The 17,165-nt window shown below is 44.6% G+C and overlaps 1 protein-coding gene across 3 annotated transcripts in view; it reads right to left on the bottom strand.

Annotated features, from left to right (window-relative positions):
- Window positions 1-3,900: 3,900 nt before the first annotated feature.
- LOC132765873 (major histocompatibility complex class I-related gene protein-like) overlaps window positions 3,901-17,165 on the bottom strand; it is a 47,183-nt gene continuing 33,918 nt past the window's right edge. For 2 of the 3 annotated variants that reach the window (XM_067465402.1, XM_067465403.1), the window contains 5 exons: window positions 16,829-16,966; window positions 15,347-15,556; window positions 11,020-11,304; window positions 7,839-7,922; window positions 3,901-4,470 (listed from right to left, as the gene is read on the bottom strand). In XM_067465402.1, coding sequence (XP_067321503.1) covers window positions 4,415-4,470; window positions 7,839-7,922; window positions 11,020-11,304; window positions 15,347-15,556; window positions 16,829-16,966 — 773 coding nt within the window. In that variant the 3' untranslated portion in view covers window positions 3,901-4,414. The remainder of the gene's footprint in view (window positions 4,471-7,838; window positions 7,923-11,019; window positions 11,305-15,346; window positions 15,557-16,828; window positions 16,967-17,165) is intronic. The other variant, XM_067465404.1, reaches the window with a different exon arrangement.

Raw genomic sequence — 17,165 nt, 5'->3', positions numbered from 1 at the left:
GAGTTCCAGTTTCCTATAGGAGGGCAAGAAGCAATCCCTTGGGGGAAAGATGCCACGTCCATCCCTCCTTCATTAAGAATAATAGCCCCCAAGAGCGACGGCACAGGCCTTATGCCCCAGTCAACGAGAATATAGTACCATTGTTTCAGGTTGGATTTATTCAACTTTTGGTCGGAAAAAAACTCTGTAAGGAAATCTTTGGCTCCATTTTTCTATATTTATTATTAAACCGTTCCAAGCTTTATTTGTTTACTATTTATTTATTTACTATATTTATATCCCACCTTTCTTGACCCCGAAGGGGACTCAAGAAGGCTTCCAGTATAGGCAGTAATTCAATGCCTTAAAGACACTAGCTGCCGATTTGCTACCGAGCACAATTCAAAGTGCTGGCTTAACCTTTAAAGCTCTAAACCCGTGGTTCTCAACCTGTGGGTCCCCAGGTGTTTTGGCCTACAACTCCCAGAAATCCCAGCCAGTTTGCCACCTCTTAGGATTTCTGGGAGTTGAAGGCCAAAACATCTGGGGACCCACAGGTTGAGAACCACTGCTCTAAACAGTTCTGGCCCAGATTACCTGTCTGAACATATCTCCTGTTACGAACCATCACGAAATTTAAGATCATTTGGAGAGGCCCTGCTTTTGATCCCGCCGCCATCACAAATGCAACTGGTGGGAACGAGAGACAGGGCCTTCTCAGTAGTGCCCCCCCCCCCCGCCCCGGTCTGTGGAACTCCTTCCCCAGGGACATCAGACTATCCACTTTCCTCCTGTCTTTCAGAAGGAAACTTAAGTCATGGTTATGGGACCAGACGTTCGACCAGTGACTGGCAGCAAGTGGAAAGAAGACTCAGGCAACCTAGGACAATGAATTGACCCAGACTTGGATTTGGTTTTTAACTGGTGTGTCTAATCAATTTGTTTTAATTAACTGTTTTAATGTTCTAATGTATTTATTGAAAGGCTCCTTTTTGGAGGCTTTTAAGCAGAGGCTGGATGGCCATCTGTTGAGGGAGCTTTGAATGTGATTTTCCTGTTTCTTGGCAGAATGGGGTTGGACTGGATGGCCCATGAGGTCTCTTCCAACTCAATGATCCTAGGATTCTATAGTAAAGTATTTTAATGCGTATATTTTATTGTGTATTTTGTATGGCGGTGTGTTATATTATTATAACACTGTGAGACTATTATTATAACTGACTGTGGAAAATATATATTATTATAACTGTGGAAAATTGCCACAGGGAGGAGGGAGCAAGCTTGTTTTCTGCTTCCTTGGAGACTAGGACGCAATGGAACAATGGCTTCAAACTACAAGAGAGGAGATTCCATCTGAACATGAGGAAGAACTTCCTGACTGTGAGAGCCGTTCAGCAGTGGAACTCTCTGCCCCGGAGTGTGGTGGAGGCTCCTTCTTTGGAAGCTTTGAAACAGAGGCTGGATGGCCATCTGTCAGGGGTGCTTTGAATGCAATATTCCTGCTTCTTGGCAGAAGGGGGTTGGACTGGATGGCCCATGAGGTCTCTTCCAACTCTTGGATTCTATGATTCTATTATTATTATTATTATTATTATTATTAATTATTATTATTATTATTACATTTACTGTAATGTCGCATTTGAGTCATAAACAACACAAATATCAATTCCAAAAGTTAAGAGGTCATAAGTCTGCTTTATGAACTTGTAAATGTTTCAACAAGATGCCAGTCATTACATTTATGGTAGCATTACCGTATAGCTTATCATCAAAACCACCTTATCATTAATGCCAAAGATGAATGTAATGCAAATAATACTTTCGTGCCTCATTTCTCGGAAAAGGTAGTGCTGGAGTCTTCTTCCTGGTTCAACCTCTAAAAAGCTCAGGAAGCAGATGAATGATATATAATGAAGGGGTAGTAACTAGGGTTGTGCACTTTGGGCAAACTCCAAACCATTTCGGTGTCCCAGATTTTGATGAAATTGACTTATACGCTTGGGTTTTCCAGAGGACAGGAGCAGGATTCAAAACAATCTTGATAGATTAGAGAGATGGGCCAAAACTAACAAAATGAAGTTCAACAGTGACAAATGCAAGATACTCCACTTTGGCAGGAAAAACGAAATGCAAAGATACAGAATGGGGGACAATGCCTGGCTCGAGAGCAGTACGTGTGAAAAAGATCTTGGAGTCCTCGTGGACAACAAGTTAAACATGAGCCAACAATGGGATGTTGCGGCAAAAAAAGCCAATGGGATTTTGGCCTGCATCAATAGGAGCATAGTGTCTAGATCTAAGGAAGTCATGCTACCCCTCTATTCCGCTTTGGTTAGACCACACCTGGAATATTGTGTCCAATTTTGGGCACCACAATTCAAGAGAGATATTGACAAGCTGGAATGTGTCCAGAGGAGAGCGACTAAAATGATAAAAGGTCTGGAGAACAAGCCCTATGAGGAGTGGCTTAACGAGCTGGGCATGTTTAGCCTGAAGAAGAGAAGGCAGAAAGGGGATATGATAGCCATGTATAAATATGTGAGAGGAAGCCACAGGGAGGAGGAGGGAGCAAGCTTGTTTTCTGCTTCCCTGGAGACTAGGACACGGAACAATGGCTTCAAACTACAAGAGAGGAGATTCCATCTGAACATGAGGAAGAACTTCCTGACTGTGAGAGTCATTCAGCAGTGAAACTCTCTGCCCCGGAGCGTGGTAGAGGCTCCTTCTTTGGAAGCTTTTAAACAGAGGCTGGATGGCCATCTGTCAGGGGTGATTTGAATGCAATATTCCTGCTTCTTGGCAGGGGGTTGGACTGGATGGCCCATGAGGTCTCTTCCAACTCTTTGATTCTATGATTCTATGATTCTCTATGAAGTCCCATTGTTTCTCTTCCAGCCTGAACCCTAGATCACAGAATAATAGAATCATAGTGTTGGAAGAGACCTCATGGGCCATCCAGTGCAACCCCATTCTGCCAAGAAGCAGGAAAATTGCATTTGAAGCACCCCGACAGATGGCCATCCAGCCTCTGTTTCAAAGCTTCCAAAGAAGGAGCTTCCACCACGCTCCGGGGCAGAGAGTCCTAACATTTGGGCATATTGAGTATTTGTGCCAAGTTTGATCCAGATCCCAATGTTTTCTCTTGGTCATGGGAATTCTGTGTGCCATGTTTGATTCAATTCCATCATTGATGGAGTTCAGAAGGCTCTTTGATTTAAAGTGAACTATAAATCCCAGCAACTCCAGCATTACCAAATGACAAAATCAATCACCCCCAACCCCACCAGTATTCAAATTTTGGGTGTATTGGGTATTTGTGCCAAATTTGGTCCAGTGACTGAAAATACATCCTGCATATCAGATATTTACATTACAATTCATAACAGTATCAAAATTACAGTTATGAAGTAGCAACGAAAATAACGTTATGGTTGGGGGTCACCACAACATGAGGACCTGGAGTAAGGGGTCGCGGCATTAGGAAGGTTGAGAACCACTGCTGTATAGGGTAATTGTTCACATCTTGTATTGTTTGCAAAAGAACCAACAACATTGAAACTAGGTCCTTGTGGGTTTTTTCGGGCTATAGAGCCATGTTCTAGAGGCATTTCTCCTGACGTTTCGCCTGCATCTATGGCAAGCATCCTCAGAGGTTGTGACCTCACAACCTCTGAGGATGCTTGCCATAGATGCAGGCGAAACGTCAGGAGAAATGCCTCTAGAACATGGCTCTATAGCCCGAAAAAACCCACAAGAACCTAGTGATTCCAGCCATGAAAGCCTTCGACAAAACATTGAAACTTTTCCTTTTGGGTTGCCCTTGTTTTGCACCATTTATTGCCCTGTTCTCGTTCGTGGTAGGAACAGCACCCAGGGTTTCCACATATATGAGCTGCCCCATAGATTTCCAAACGCCCACTGTTATAGTCCAAGTTTTATTTACAATCCTTTTCTACTTATGTACAAGGGGTGGGTGAGCTTTGCCTATTTTCATTGGAGTCTGCAGACTGGGCAGACCTTTTCCTTCGTCTTCTGCAATCTCTTTTTCGGACAGTCATCCCCAACATGGTAGAACAAAAGTGGAATTCCTTTCCCAATGTGCGTCATTTCAATTCTCATTTGGAATCAATCTCGCTGGCCATTTTAAGGTCCATTCCCCCAATTTGGAAGAGATCCTTCCACGGAGGTTGTCATTTGTTGTTTTTCTGTTTGTTTTAAGCATTCAAAGGCATTGGGTGACACCCAAAATTTGAGGCCACCTCCAGAGTTGAAGCCCAAGTCCCGACGCAGGTCCTAAAAGGAGTCTGCTGTAAATGTCCCTCTGTTGCAAGAACAGGACAAGTATTTCTCTTCTTTCCCTCCTTCTAGTTCTTGAGCCAAATCCCTGGATTTCCTCCTTTGCTTCCATGTTTCTTTGGCTGGAATTCGATTTCGGTCACTCCATCGCCGTTTCATCTGCAGGCTGCTCAGAAGGTACCACGCTGGGTTTGTCTGGAAAGAGAAGCAAAGGCAGAGGTGAGAGGGGGAACCTCAGAAACACTCTGTTTCTACCCTTTGAACCAAGGAAGGGGGTTCAACCCCAAAATCAAGGGTGAGAAAATGTATGTATCTATGTATTTTTTCATGTATTTATACCCCATCCTTCTTGACCTCCGAGGAGAGACTTGGAACGGTTTCCAAACAGGCAACAATTCAATGCCAAGCATGATATAATGAAGAGAGAGGGGCCCAGGAAGACAGTTCCATCTTGTCTCCTGTGTTATGCTAATAATATAATATAATATAATATAATATAATATAATATAATATAATATAATATAATATATTTTATATACATATAATATATTTTATATACATATAATATCTATAATAATATAATGTAATATCTTGGAGACCTTGGAGTCCTCGTGGACAACAAGTTAAACATGAGCCAAAAATGTGATGTGGCGGCAAAAAAAGCCAATGGGATTTTGGCCTGCATCAAGAGGAGCCTAGTGTCTAGATCTAGGGAAGTGCTGCTCCCCATGCTCTATTCCGCTTTGGTTAGACCACACCTGGAATATTGTGTCCAATTCTAGGCACCACAATTCAAGAGAGATATTGACAAGCTGGAATGTGTCCAGAGGAGGGCGACTAAAATGATCAAGGGTCTGGAGAACAAGCCCTATGAGGAGCAGCTTAGGGAACTGGGCATGTTTAGCCTGAAGAAGAGAAGGCTGAGAGGAGACATTATAGCCATGTATAAATATGTGAGAGGAAGCCACAGGGAGGAGGGAGCAAGCTTGTTTTCTGCTTCCTTGGAGACTAGGACGCGGAACAATGGCTTCAAACTACAAGAGAGGAGATTCCATCTGAACATGAGGAAGAACTTCCTGACTGTGAGAGCCGTTCAGCAGTGGAACTCTCTGCCCCGGAGTGTGGTGGAGGCTCCTTCCTTGGAAGGTTTTAAGCAGAGGCTGGATGGCCATCTGTCAGGGGTGATTTGAATGCAATATTCCTGCTTCTTGGCAGAAGGGGGTTGGACTGGATGGCCCATGAGGTCTCTTCCAACTCTTTGATTCTATGAATCTATGCTAATAATATAATATAATATATTGTATATACATATAATATCTATAATATCTATAATAATATAATGTAATACAATATACTACTACTACTACTACTACTAATAATAATAATAATATGATATTATAATTATATATTTTATATTATATGTAATATTACTAATAATATTATAGGACGTTAAGATGGTCTGGGGAGGCCCTGCTCTCGATCCTGCCTGCATCACAAGTACGCCTGGTGGGGACAAGAGACAGGGCCTTCTCAGTGGTGGTCCCTCGGCTGTGGAATGCCCTTCCTACGGAAATTAGATCAGCCCCCTCCCTGTTAGCATTTCGGAGAAAAGTGAAGACCTGGTTGTTCGAGCAGGCATTTGAATCGCTGAGCCTGGAGCCCCAGGTTTCAGCGGTGGTCAGGGGAGCTTTTGCACAATTAAAACTTGTCAGCAGAGTTATAATATCAAATAAAAAATAACAATACTACAGCAGAAGCTTACTTTATTATAGCTTCATAGTGGAAACTCAGAAATCAGACATCAGACCCTAAACAAAAACCTCCAACCAAATCCAAGACCTAAAGACTGCAGGCAGATGCAAACCATTATAACAGCAGCAATGAGATCCACCTGCACCCAATTGACCAAACCCAAACCACAAGCATTTCAGCAATTAAAGGCACAAACTCACTTACACAAACATAACCAAATACATAAAACGAACAATATAATTTTGCACATTTTACAATACTTCTAACAAAACTTGTGCGCCAGCTGCGCCCGTACCTTGGGAAGTCTGACTTGGCCATGGAAGTCCACGCTCTGGTTACATCCCGTTTAGACTACTGCAACGCTCTCTACGTGGGGTTGCCTCTGAAGACTGCCCGGAAGCTTCAATCAGTCCAACGTGCGGCAGCCAGATTGCTAACAGGGGCGGGGTACAGAGACCATACGACCCCTCTGCTACGCCAGCTCCACTGGCTGCCGATCAGCTTCCGTGCACAATTCAAAGTGCTGGTTCTGACCTATAAAGCCCTAAACGGCTCTGGCCCAGTTTACCTGTCCGAACGGATTCTCCCCTATGAACCATCAAGGCTATTAAGATCTTCCTGGGGGGGGGGGCTGCTCTCGGTCCCAGCACCCTCACAATCACGGTTGGTGGGGACGAGAGACAGGGCCTTCTCGATGGTGGCTCCCCGGCTTTGGAACTCCCTCCCACTAGAGGTCAGATCTGCCCCCTCCCTCCTGACGTTCAGGAAATGACTAAAAACCTGGCTCTGGAAGATGGCATTTGAGGACTGAACCTAGAACCTTTCCCTGTGATGAATCATGATGAACTGTGACTACGAGTATGACTATGACCGGGACTGGATTGACGATTTGGCTTAGGAAACGGTAATGATGATGTTTTTACTGTACTGTATTGTACTTTTTAATATGTAATGATTTGTACTTGTTGTTCTTTATATGATTGTATTTTTATATGCTGTAAACTGACCTGAGTCCCTCGTCGAGGTTGAGAAGGCCGATATAGAAAACTTCTAAATAAATAATAATAAATAAAATCTGTCCAACTGGTGATTTCCAGCATTTATGAACCATACAAAAATCCAGATGTTTTCTTTGAATTCTTCCCATGGAGGGGCTTGTCTATTATTTATTTATTTATTTACTTTGCTTATATACCGCTGTATCTCAAGCCCGAAGGCGACTCACAGCGGTTCACAAACAGTAAAAACAGTAGAAACAGCAGTGGTTCCATACAACATATAACAATTGACTTAACACATTATCCATAAATTACCAATAAGCAATTACAATGCACAATTATTACAAAAAACAACCGTACCCAATCTTCTCATCATCCAAGCGTAGTCCAGGTTCGTCGTCCATTGTTCCATTCCTATGTTCCATTACCAGATTGCACTAAATTACTCAAACGCCTGCACAAACATCCAGGTCTTCACCTTTTTGCGGAATACGATTAGAGATGGTGCTAGTCTAATGTCCGTAGGAAGGGCGTTCCACAGCCGAGGAGCCACCACCGAGAAGGCCCTATCTCTCGTCCCCGCCAGCCGAGCTTGAGAAGCAGGCGGGATCGAGAGCAGGGTCTCCCCGGAAGATCTCAAAGTCCTGGTGGGTTCATAGGCAGAGATGCGGTCAGAAAGGTAGCTTGGGCCGGAACCGTTTAGGGCTTTAAAGGCCAACGCCAGCACTTTGAATTCAGCCCGGTAGCAGATCGGTCTAGGCCCATCCCCTATTCAAACCCAGCCCACAAATTGCACCCAGACGTTTCACTTACTGGCGTAGAAGATGAGCCCAGAGACTACCACAAGGCCCACAGCGACGGCCCCAAAGACACTTCCGACAATACGCCACACCGAGTCTGAAATGAGACAAAATGGATAAAGGGAAAATCAAAGCTAGCCCAGTCCTCCTCAGTTATGAGAGTTGGCAGGTCTATGTCAAGTGAGTGCTGATTTATCATTGCGACAAAAAAAGGAAGAGGCAGAGGCTATTCTCCCATTGATGCAGCCTGGGAGGGCAATGGCTTGATGGCTTGTCTCCTCTGCTCCTCTTGGGCTTATAGTTAGATCAGCTAAGAAAAATAATGTAATACTTATGCTACAATCCATATAAGTTGTATTAAAATATATTTATTCTTTGTATTTTTTTTAAAAAAAGATTGTATCCTTACTTTCCAGATAACCCTTGTGTGTGTGCGTGCGTGCGTGCGTGCGTATGTGTGTGTGTGTGTTTACACAAACAGCGCTACAGATCTGCCTTAAAGTGTGCAAGTAGGGGGTTAAAAGGAAAAGGCTGGAAGCATGGAATATGGGCACATCCAAACTGAACAAGAGAACAGAAGGTACCAGACTTTGCTCCATTCTTTTCTATTGTATTTTGGGGAAACATATTGTTCATCCCACAATGTTGTCTGCTGTCACAACCAGAGACTGTTTATACCCGCTCCCCAACTCCATTTATATAATCAGAAAAAGCATGAATCAGGGAAGTTTACAAATGCAGCTTGAGGCCCCATAGCTTAGTGCTATGGAATCCTGGGACTTATATTTTGGTGAGTGTCATATAATCCAATTCAAAGCAGATAATCTGGATTTTTATATGGCAGAGTAGCTCCAGCCCCGGATTATCTGCTTTGAACTGGATTATATGGCAGTGCAGACTCATATAATCCAGTTCAAAGCAGATAATCTGGATTATTAGTGGATCCCCTGGTGGTGTGCCGGCAGGACTGCTGACAAAGAGGTCAGTGATTTGCATCAAGGGAGAGTGGGTTAAGCTCCCTCTGTCAGCTCCAGCTCCCCACACGGGGACATGAGAGAAGCCTCCCACAAGGATGGTAAAACATCAAACATCCAGACGTCCCCTGAGCAACGTCCTTGCAGACCGGCCAATTCTCTCACACTTGCAGTTTCTCAAGTCACTTCTGACATGGAAAAAAATTCTGGATTATATGGCAGTGTAGATCCAGCCCTAGTTCAGTTCTGAAGCCATTCCACATCACTGCCTTTCTGAAAGTGGGGGGGACGGGGGGGGACCTGTAAGGGACCATGTTTGGTATCTACTCTATGCTAAAGAGACATAAGAAACAGCCTATTGACTAAACAATTTCCACTTTTCCATAGATTTCATTGCTTAGCCTTGCACGTGTTAATCGAGTTGACATGAAGCTGAACTGTATAGAAAAAAATGCATATGGAACTTTTCAGAAATGGTTCCTTCCAACTCAAAGGCAAGATAATAACTGAAGAACATATCTGCACTACACACATATGGCAATCTGATATCGCTTTAACAACCATGGGTATTAGCTATCTCTCCCAATTTGGTGCCTCCTCATACCTCCATACTAACCCTGTTCTTCAGATGGGCCTCTTGTGACTCTCTGTCTCTTAAGGATGGAACCGAGGCTGTCGAAGTATTATCCGTCTCCCATCCCTTGTGTTGGAGTTCAGGCTGTGATTGTGTCTACTGTCTAATGATCAGGATACTCTGGATGTTGGGAATGACAATGAGGTTCATGTATCTAATGATGAGGTTGCTACTGGTACAAAGAATGACAATGGGATTCCTGTTCAAAGTGTCTTTTCTGATGATAACGTTCCTGAAGAGTTTGGGGATGATGGTATGGTCCCTGGAAGAGGGCCCGAATTGCTACCAGAGAATTCCCATGACTTTGAGCCTGAGAATAGCTTGGCACTGGGGCCAGCTGCAGAAATTAATGAGCCAGTAGATAGAAGGCATGTTTTTAGTCAATACAGGCAAGCAACCCAATCTCTTAGGAGCTCTGCCAGGCTGAGAGAGAGAGTGATAACAGAGTCAAGGCTGAAACAAAATCTGTTCGCTTGGGACAATTAGTAGATTAGGGAATAAAAGTGCCAAGTACAGAATTCGTTGAAATTGAATCAAGACATCTTTCCTAGTCCTTGAAAGTTGAGCCTTGGAAAGAATCATGTGTTATGTGCCTTCTTTGATTCATGATTCATAGAATCATAGACTCATAGAGTTGGAAGAGACCCATGGGCCATCCAGTCCAACCCCCTGCCAAGAAGCAGGAATATTGCATTCAAATCACCCCTGACAGATGGCCATCCAGCCTCTGTTTAAAAACCTCCAAAGAAGGAGCCTCCACCGCACTCCGGGGCAGAGAGTTCCACTGCTGAACGGCTCTCACAGTCAGGAAGTTCTTCCTCATGTTCAGATAGGATCTCCTCTCTTGTCGTTTGAAGCCATTGTTCCGCGTCCTAGTCTCCAGGGAAGCAGAAAACAAGCTTGCTCCCTCCTTCCTGTGGCTTCCTCTCACATATTTAACATGACTATCATCTCTCCTCTCAGCCTTCTCTTCTTCAGGCTAAACATGCCCAGCTCCTTAAGCTGTTCCTCATAGGGCTTGTTCTCCAGACCCTTGATCATTTTAGTCGCCCTCCTCTGGACACATGCCACCTTGTCAATATCTCTCTTGAATTGTGGTGCCCAGAATTGGACACAATATTCCAGGTGTGGTCTAACCAAAGCAGAATAGAGCATGGGGAGCATGACTTCCCTAGATCTAGACGCTATGCTCCTATTGATGCAGGCCAAAATCCCATTGGCTTTTTTTGCCGCCACATCACATTGTTGGCTCATGTTTAACTTGTTGTCCACGAGGACTCCAAGATCTTTTCACAAGTTTTGGAAGTTTTCTGTATTTGCTTTTCATGAACTCTGATGGATTAATTTCCTGGACTATTTTGTTCCTGCTTATCTTTCTACCTAATTGGATTTACCTATTTTTATGGAGTGTTTTTTTAAAATGCTACTGCTTTTAAAATATCTTCAATAAACTGCTTGCATTTCTACTCAGCTGTGTGGTGTTGAAAGTCAGAGGGTTTTCCCGGCCTGGAGGGCAACACATTGGGCTAAGTGGGAGATTCAATGAGAGAGGGCCCATCCCCCTGCTCCCCTCCCGAGGCTCTCACCGGACCACTTCCATCCCGCGTGAAGGGAGTCTTTCAAGGAGGTGTGTTCGACATGGCACTCGTAGTGCTTGGCCTCGATGGGGTCCACCTGGATGGTCAGCCGGGCCTGGTAGGTCCCGTCTGCGTTGGGGAACACTTTCACCTGGGTATTCTCGTTGTTCACTATTTGACCGTCCTTCAGCCAGAATGCGTTGATATCCTTGGGAAAGAACCCATCCACGTTGCAGATGAGGGTTTCCAGGCTCTCGTTGAGCGGACGGTGGATCACCCGCACATCGGGAGCCTCTGTATCAAAAGGGAGGTGGGCAGGGATGGAACAACAAAATCCTTATCAGGCACATTTATTTGCTACGAATACGATGGACACATAGATTAGGCAAAGGATTCAATTAACTTTAAAAGAGTTGGAAGAGACCTCCTGGGCCATCCAGTCCAACCCCATTCTGCCAAGCAGGAATATTGCATTCAAATCACCCCTGACAGATGGCCATCCAGCCTCTGTTTAAAAGCTTCCAAAGAAGGAGTCTCCACCACACTCCGGGGCAGAGAGTTCCACTGCTGAACGGCTCTCACAGTCACAATCCTGATCCAGTACCTACCCATCATTACCATCTTTAAGTACTAGTGGGGTTTGGGGCAGATTGACCAAGGATGATGGGAGTTGTAGTAGTACAGACAGATCCAGAGAGCCACGTGAATACAAAGGATGATGGATCTGGATCACACTTGCCACACATACCTATCACAACCCTCTTAAAATACTTGTGGCGTTTGGGGATCAATGGCAAAGGATGATGGGAGTTGTAGTCCACATATCCAGAGTTACCTGTAAATTACATCAACAATAAAGCTTGGCACACATACTCATCATGACCAACTTTAAATACTGGCAGGGTTTCAGGGAATTGACCCATGATGATGGGAGTTGTAGTTCACCAACATCCAGAGAGTACTGTGAACCCCACCGACAATGGATCTGGGTCAAACTTGCCACACGTGCTCATTATTACCAACTTCAAGTACTAATGGGGTTTAGGGCAAATTGACCAAGGATGATGGGAGCTGTAGAACACCTACATCCAGAAAGCACTGTGAATCCAAACAAGGATGGATCTGGATCACACTTGCTACATATACCCATCATGACCATCCCAAAGTACTTGTGGGTTTTAGGGATGGGTCAATGACAGAAGATGCAATTTCTTTTTACCATGTCTACTTGCTTTTGGTATAATCCCAATATTTATTAATAAACTACTCAGGTTATATGTGATTACTTAATTGATATCCTTTGTTCCCCTATGGGACCTATCGTTTGTTGAGTGTGGCCCCATCTACACTGCTATATTATATTTCTTTGAGTAAGGCCACTTTTTCTTATCTACAGCAGCATTCCTCTCCACGCCCTCTTCCTTTACTCCACTCCTTCTCAATCCTAGAGCTGCATCTGTCTGCCGAAACCACACAGAAAGAGAGCGGACCTGTTTATTTACGCAAGCTTCTTGAATGCCATTTCAGACAAACACAGAGTTTTAGCCTTGTCCGTAAACTGATTTGTTGTTTATTCATTCAGTCACTTCCAACTCTTCATGACTTCCTGGACCACGTTAGAACTCCCTGTAGGCCATGGCCATGCCCAGCTCCTTCAAGGTCAAGCCAGTCCCTTCAAAGATAACATCCATCCATCTTGCTCTTGGTTGGCCCCTCTTCCTTTTTCCTTCCATTTTCCCCACCATCATTGTCTTATCTAAGCTTTCCTGTCTTCTCATGATGTGGCCAAAGTACTTAATCTTGGCCTCTCATCTCCTTCCCTCCAGTGAGGAGTCGGGCTTTATTTCCTGGAGGATGGACTGCTTGGATGTTCTCACGATCCAAGGCACTCTCAGAACAGTTTCTCCCTGTAGAGATGTTCAATGTATTGTCGAAGGCTTTCATGGCCGGAATCACTAGGTTGTTGTAGGGTTTTTCGGGCTATATGGCCATGGTCTAGAGGCATTCTCTCCTGACGTTTCCCCTGCATCTATGGCAAGCATCCTCAGAGGTAACCTCACTACCTCTGAGGATGCTTGCCATAGATGCAGGGGAAACGTCAGGAGAGAATGCCTCTAGACCATGGCCATATAGCCCAGAAAACCCTACAACAATCCACTCTCAGAACATTCCTCCAAGACCATAGTTCAAAAGCATCTATCTTCCTTCGCTCAGCCTTCACTATGGTCCAGCTCTCACATCTGTAGGTTACTATGGGGAATACCATTGCTTTGACTATGAGGATCTTCGTTGCTAGTGCGGTGTCTCTATTCTTCACTATTTTATCAAGATGGGTCCTTGCTCTCCTCCCAAAAAGTAAACGCCTCCAGATTTCTTGGCTGTACTGTACGTCTGTAGTCATCTTTGCACCACGAAATACAAAGTCTGTCACTGTCTCCACATTTTCTCCCTTTGCCAGTTATCAATCAGTCTGGTTGCCATCATCTTGGTTTTTTTTTTTTTTTTTGATGTTGAACTGAAATCCAGCTTTTGCACGTTCTTCTTTCACCTTGATTAGAAGGCTCCTCAACTCCTCCTCGCTTTTGCCCATCAAAGTGGTGTCATCTGCATATCTAAGGTTGTTCATGTTTCATCCAGTAATTTTAACTCCAGCCTTGGATTCATCAAGTCCTGCACATCGCATGATGTGTTCTGCATACAAGTTGAATAGGTCGGGGGAGAGTAGACAACCCTGCCATACGCCTTTCCCAATCTTGAACCAGTCTGTTGTTCCGTGGTCAGTTCTGACTGTTGCTACTTGGTCCTGGTACAGATTCCTCAGGAGAGAGACAAGGTGGCTTGGGATGCCCATCCCACCAAGAACTTGCCACAATTTATTATTATCCACGCAGTCAAAGGCTTTAGAATAGTCAACGAAACAGAAATAGATGTTTTTCTGAAACTCCCTGCCTTTCTCCATTCTCCAGCGGATTCTGGCAATCTGGTCTCTGGTTCCTCTGCCTTTTCTAAACCCAGCTTGAACATCTGGCAACTCTCGCTCCATGTATTGCTGGAGTCTTCTTCCTTGCAGGATCTTGAGCATTACCTTCCTGGCATGAGAAATAAGGGCCACTGTCCGGACGTTTGAGCAGTCTTTCGCATTTCCCTTTTTTGGTATGGGGATATAAGTTGATTTTTTCCAGTCTGATGGCCATTCTTGTGTTTTCCATACTTGCTGGCATATGGCATGCATCACCTTGACAGCATCATCTTTTAAGATTTTAAACAGTTCAGCTGGGATCCCGTCGTCTCCTGCTGCCTTTTTGTTAGCAATGCTTCTTAAGGCCCATTCAGCCTCACTCCTCAGGATGTCTGGTTCTAATTCATTCACCACACCGTCAAAACTATCCTCGATATTATTATCCTTCCTATACAGATCTTCTGTGTAGTCCCGCCACCTTCTCTTGATCTCTTCAGCTTCTGTTAGGTCCCTGCCATCTTTGTTTCTTATCATACCCATTTTTGCCTGAAATTTACCTCCAATATTTATAGAATATATTTATTTTTGCTATATTTATGTTTTAATTATGCTGTAACCTACCTCGAGCCACAAGGTGAGGTGGGTAAGAAAGAAATTTTTATTATTATTATTCTAACACAAAACCACAGTATGACACAGAAAACGAGATCTATATGCTGGATTTCGTATCACAAAATCACACAAGTCAAACACTTCCCAAGCGTCTAGGACTGTCTGATGTATTTTCGAATAATGCGCACAGATCCAAGTAAAGTGGCCTTTTGCAGTTGACAGATCGTGATTTTGTCAATGTTTATTGTTTTCAAATGCTGGTTGAGATCTTTTGGCATGGCTGGGTCTACACTGCCCTATGTTCCAGAATCCGATGCCAGATTATCTGTTTATCCCAGATTATCTGTCAGTATAGACTCATATAATGATTCAAAGCAGATAATCTGGGATCGGATCCTGGGATATAGGGCAGGGTAGATCCAGCCTTGGCCACCAGTGCGATTCTTCAGTCAGCTGGGAGTTTGGGGGAGACACCAGTACTCTTTGCAAAGCGACAGCTCCCGCAATGCCACTGCATTCAGCCATGGCAGCTGATTTGGTGGCAAGCTGCATTCATTCTCCAGATTAGATGCACCTTAGGTGACTTTGGGCAAAAACAAAAAAAGAAGAAGGTGAGAACATCCCCTCATGTTGATTAGATACACTCTGTGGGACTGGACTGTATCCTATGCCGCACGTGTTCATACTTGAGGGCTCAGACTCTCATCCCTTGCACTTTGAGCTGCAATGTAGGAGTCATGTCCTTTGCCTCCGCTCTTCACTCACCTATGGTAAAGTTCTTCTTCTGGAACTCCAGGTGCCTCTGCAGCCACCCAATGCAGGTCAGGCCCCAGAAGCCCTTCCGGTGCCGGTAAACGTCCCAGATGACATCCCAATCCTTCAACTCATTCCCATCGTATGCCTCCCGGTGATACAGCTTCTCGGTCCCATCGTGACTCAGCTCACAGCCGTCGACACACTGCAAGGTGTGGGGATCTAATGAAGAGACAGAGAGAGAGAAGAAAGCAGAAACAGAACCTGTGAAGGGCCATATTTCCTTAGATGAACCTGGATGATGATGGATAGGAACATCAGGCAAGGCCCCTTTGAGTCTCTCTCAATGTGTGCAGGTACAGCTGTACCAGGAGCTCCAATTTTGTTTGCTTTGCATTGAATGTTTGTTGTAGTCCTAAGTTTCGGGGACTCTGCAGATAGGTGTCTTCTTTTGGCTGCAATCATAGGGCAAGCCACCTGTCAATTATCATTAGGTTCACTGGTCCCGCCCCCTTTTTGGGTTTTGTAGGGAATAGGAGCCATTTTGGGCCAGTCCACACAGGGAAGCCTTCCATGCAGGACATAATACCAAGAGCTCCTGTAGAAAGCTTCGTCTTCTACGGCTTGGCCGGGGAGATATACAGCCCACAGCTTGGCTGGGGTTATACAGCCCTACATCTCCTTTGCTGAAGGACTTCAGTCAGCCATCACGGAAACCTGAGTTCTTTCCCGCTGGAAGTCTACAAAGCTCTGCTTGGTAAGGGTCACTCGCGGAAGCCAGAAGTAGTTGGTACTGGGTGCAGGGGCTCCACACCAACAGAGGCAAAGGAAGACTGCCCAGATTAGAAGTTAAGGATTTCCCCATTAGTTACAGTTAAGAAGATAGTGCCTGTTCCCTGTGGACAAGATTGAGAGAGAGCCAATAGACTGTTAAGAAAGCTTTAAAGTACCTGTTTGTTTTCATTAATAAAGAACATTGTTGAACCTTTAAGCAATCTAAAGACTCTGTTTTAAGGAAATTCAAGGGCCTTCAATCTGAGGCAGCCCCGGCGCCCCGTTGGGCACACAGAATTTATGTCCTGTCTACAGTCTTATGCACAGGCCCAGCGTGCGACAGCTCACAATGGCTCAGCTGTCCTTTGGAGACTGATTTGTCACACTGGAGTATTTTTCGCACTAAGATTCTACCTTCACTGGCATGACAACATTCTGTAGACCAAGCATGGGCTAACTTGGGTCCTCCAGGTGTTTGGGACTTCAGCTCTCACAATTCCTAACAGCCAGGAGTGGGAATTGTGGGAGTTGAAGTCCAAAAGACCTGGAGGGCTGAAGTTTGTCCATGCCTGCTCTAAATTATAATGATAGATGGAAGCATGCAGAGCATGGACCACTTGTCTCCTTCTGGAGCTCCTCCTTCCATTCATCAATTCAGCCGCCCTGCTGCTAATGCTCTCTAAATGAAAACATATACTGACAGTCCCTATACTTGCTCACCATCAACGCTGCAGAGCTTGGGGGTCTCGTCACTGCCGTCCTTGCAGTCCTGGCTCAAGTCGCAGATGTAGCCAAACAAAATGCAGCTCCCGTCGTTGCACGAGAACTCATTGACACGGCAAGTGCTGGCCTCCACGCCTGCAAGGAAACAGAAAGGGGATTAATTAGTAAATTGTTATTGTCTGTTGAATGAAAGCAACAATCTTTTCCATAATAATAATAATAATTAGACTGAGAGCTCTAATGCTTTAATGCAGAGTCCCAGAATTATGACACTGAAAGAGACCCCAATATATGCAGTCAAAGAGTAACCGTCTTAACTTGACCTACAGTAGCA

Source organism: Anolis sagrei, chromosome 2 (assembly GCF_037176765.1).
Source record: "Anolis sagrei isolate rAnoSag1 chromosome 2, rAnoSag1.mat, whole genome shotgun sequence".
In the NCBI taxonomy this organism is placed as follows: Eukaryota; Metazoa; Chordata; class Lepidosauria; order Squamata; family Dactyloidae; genus Anolis; species Anolis sagrei.
Note: the sequence above shows the minus strand (reverse complement) of the source record. Positions and strands in the feature narration are given on the sequence as shown.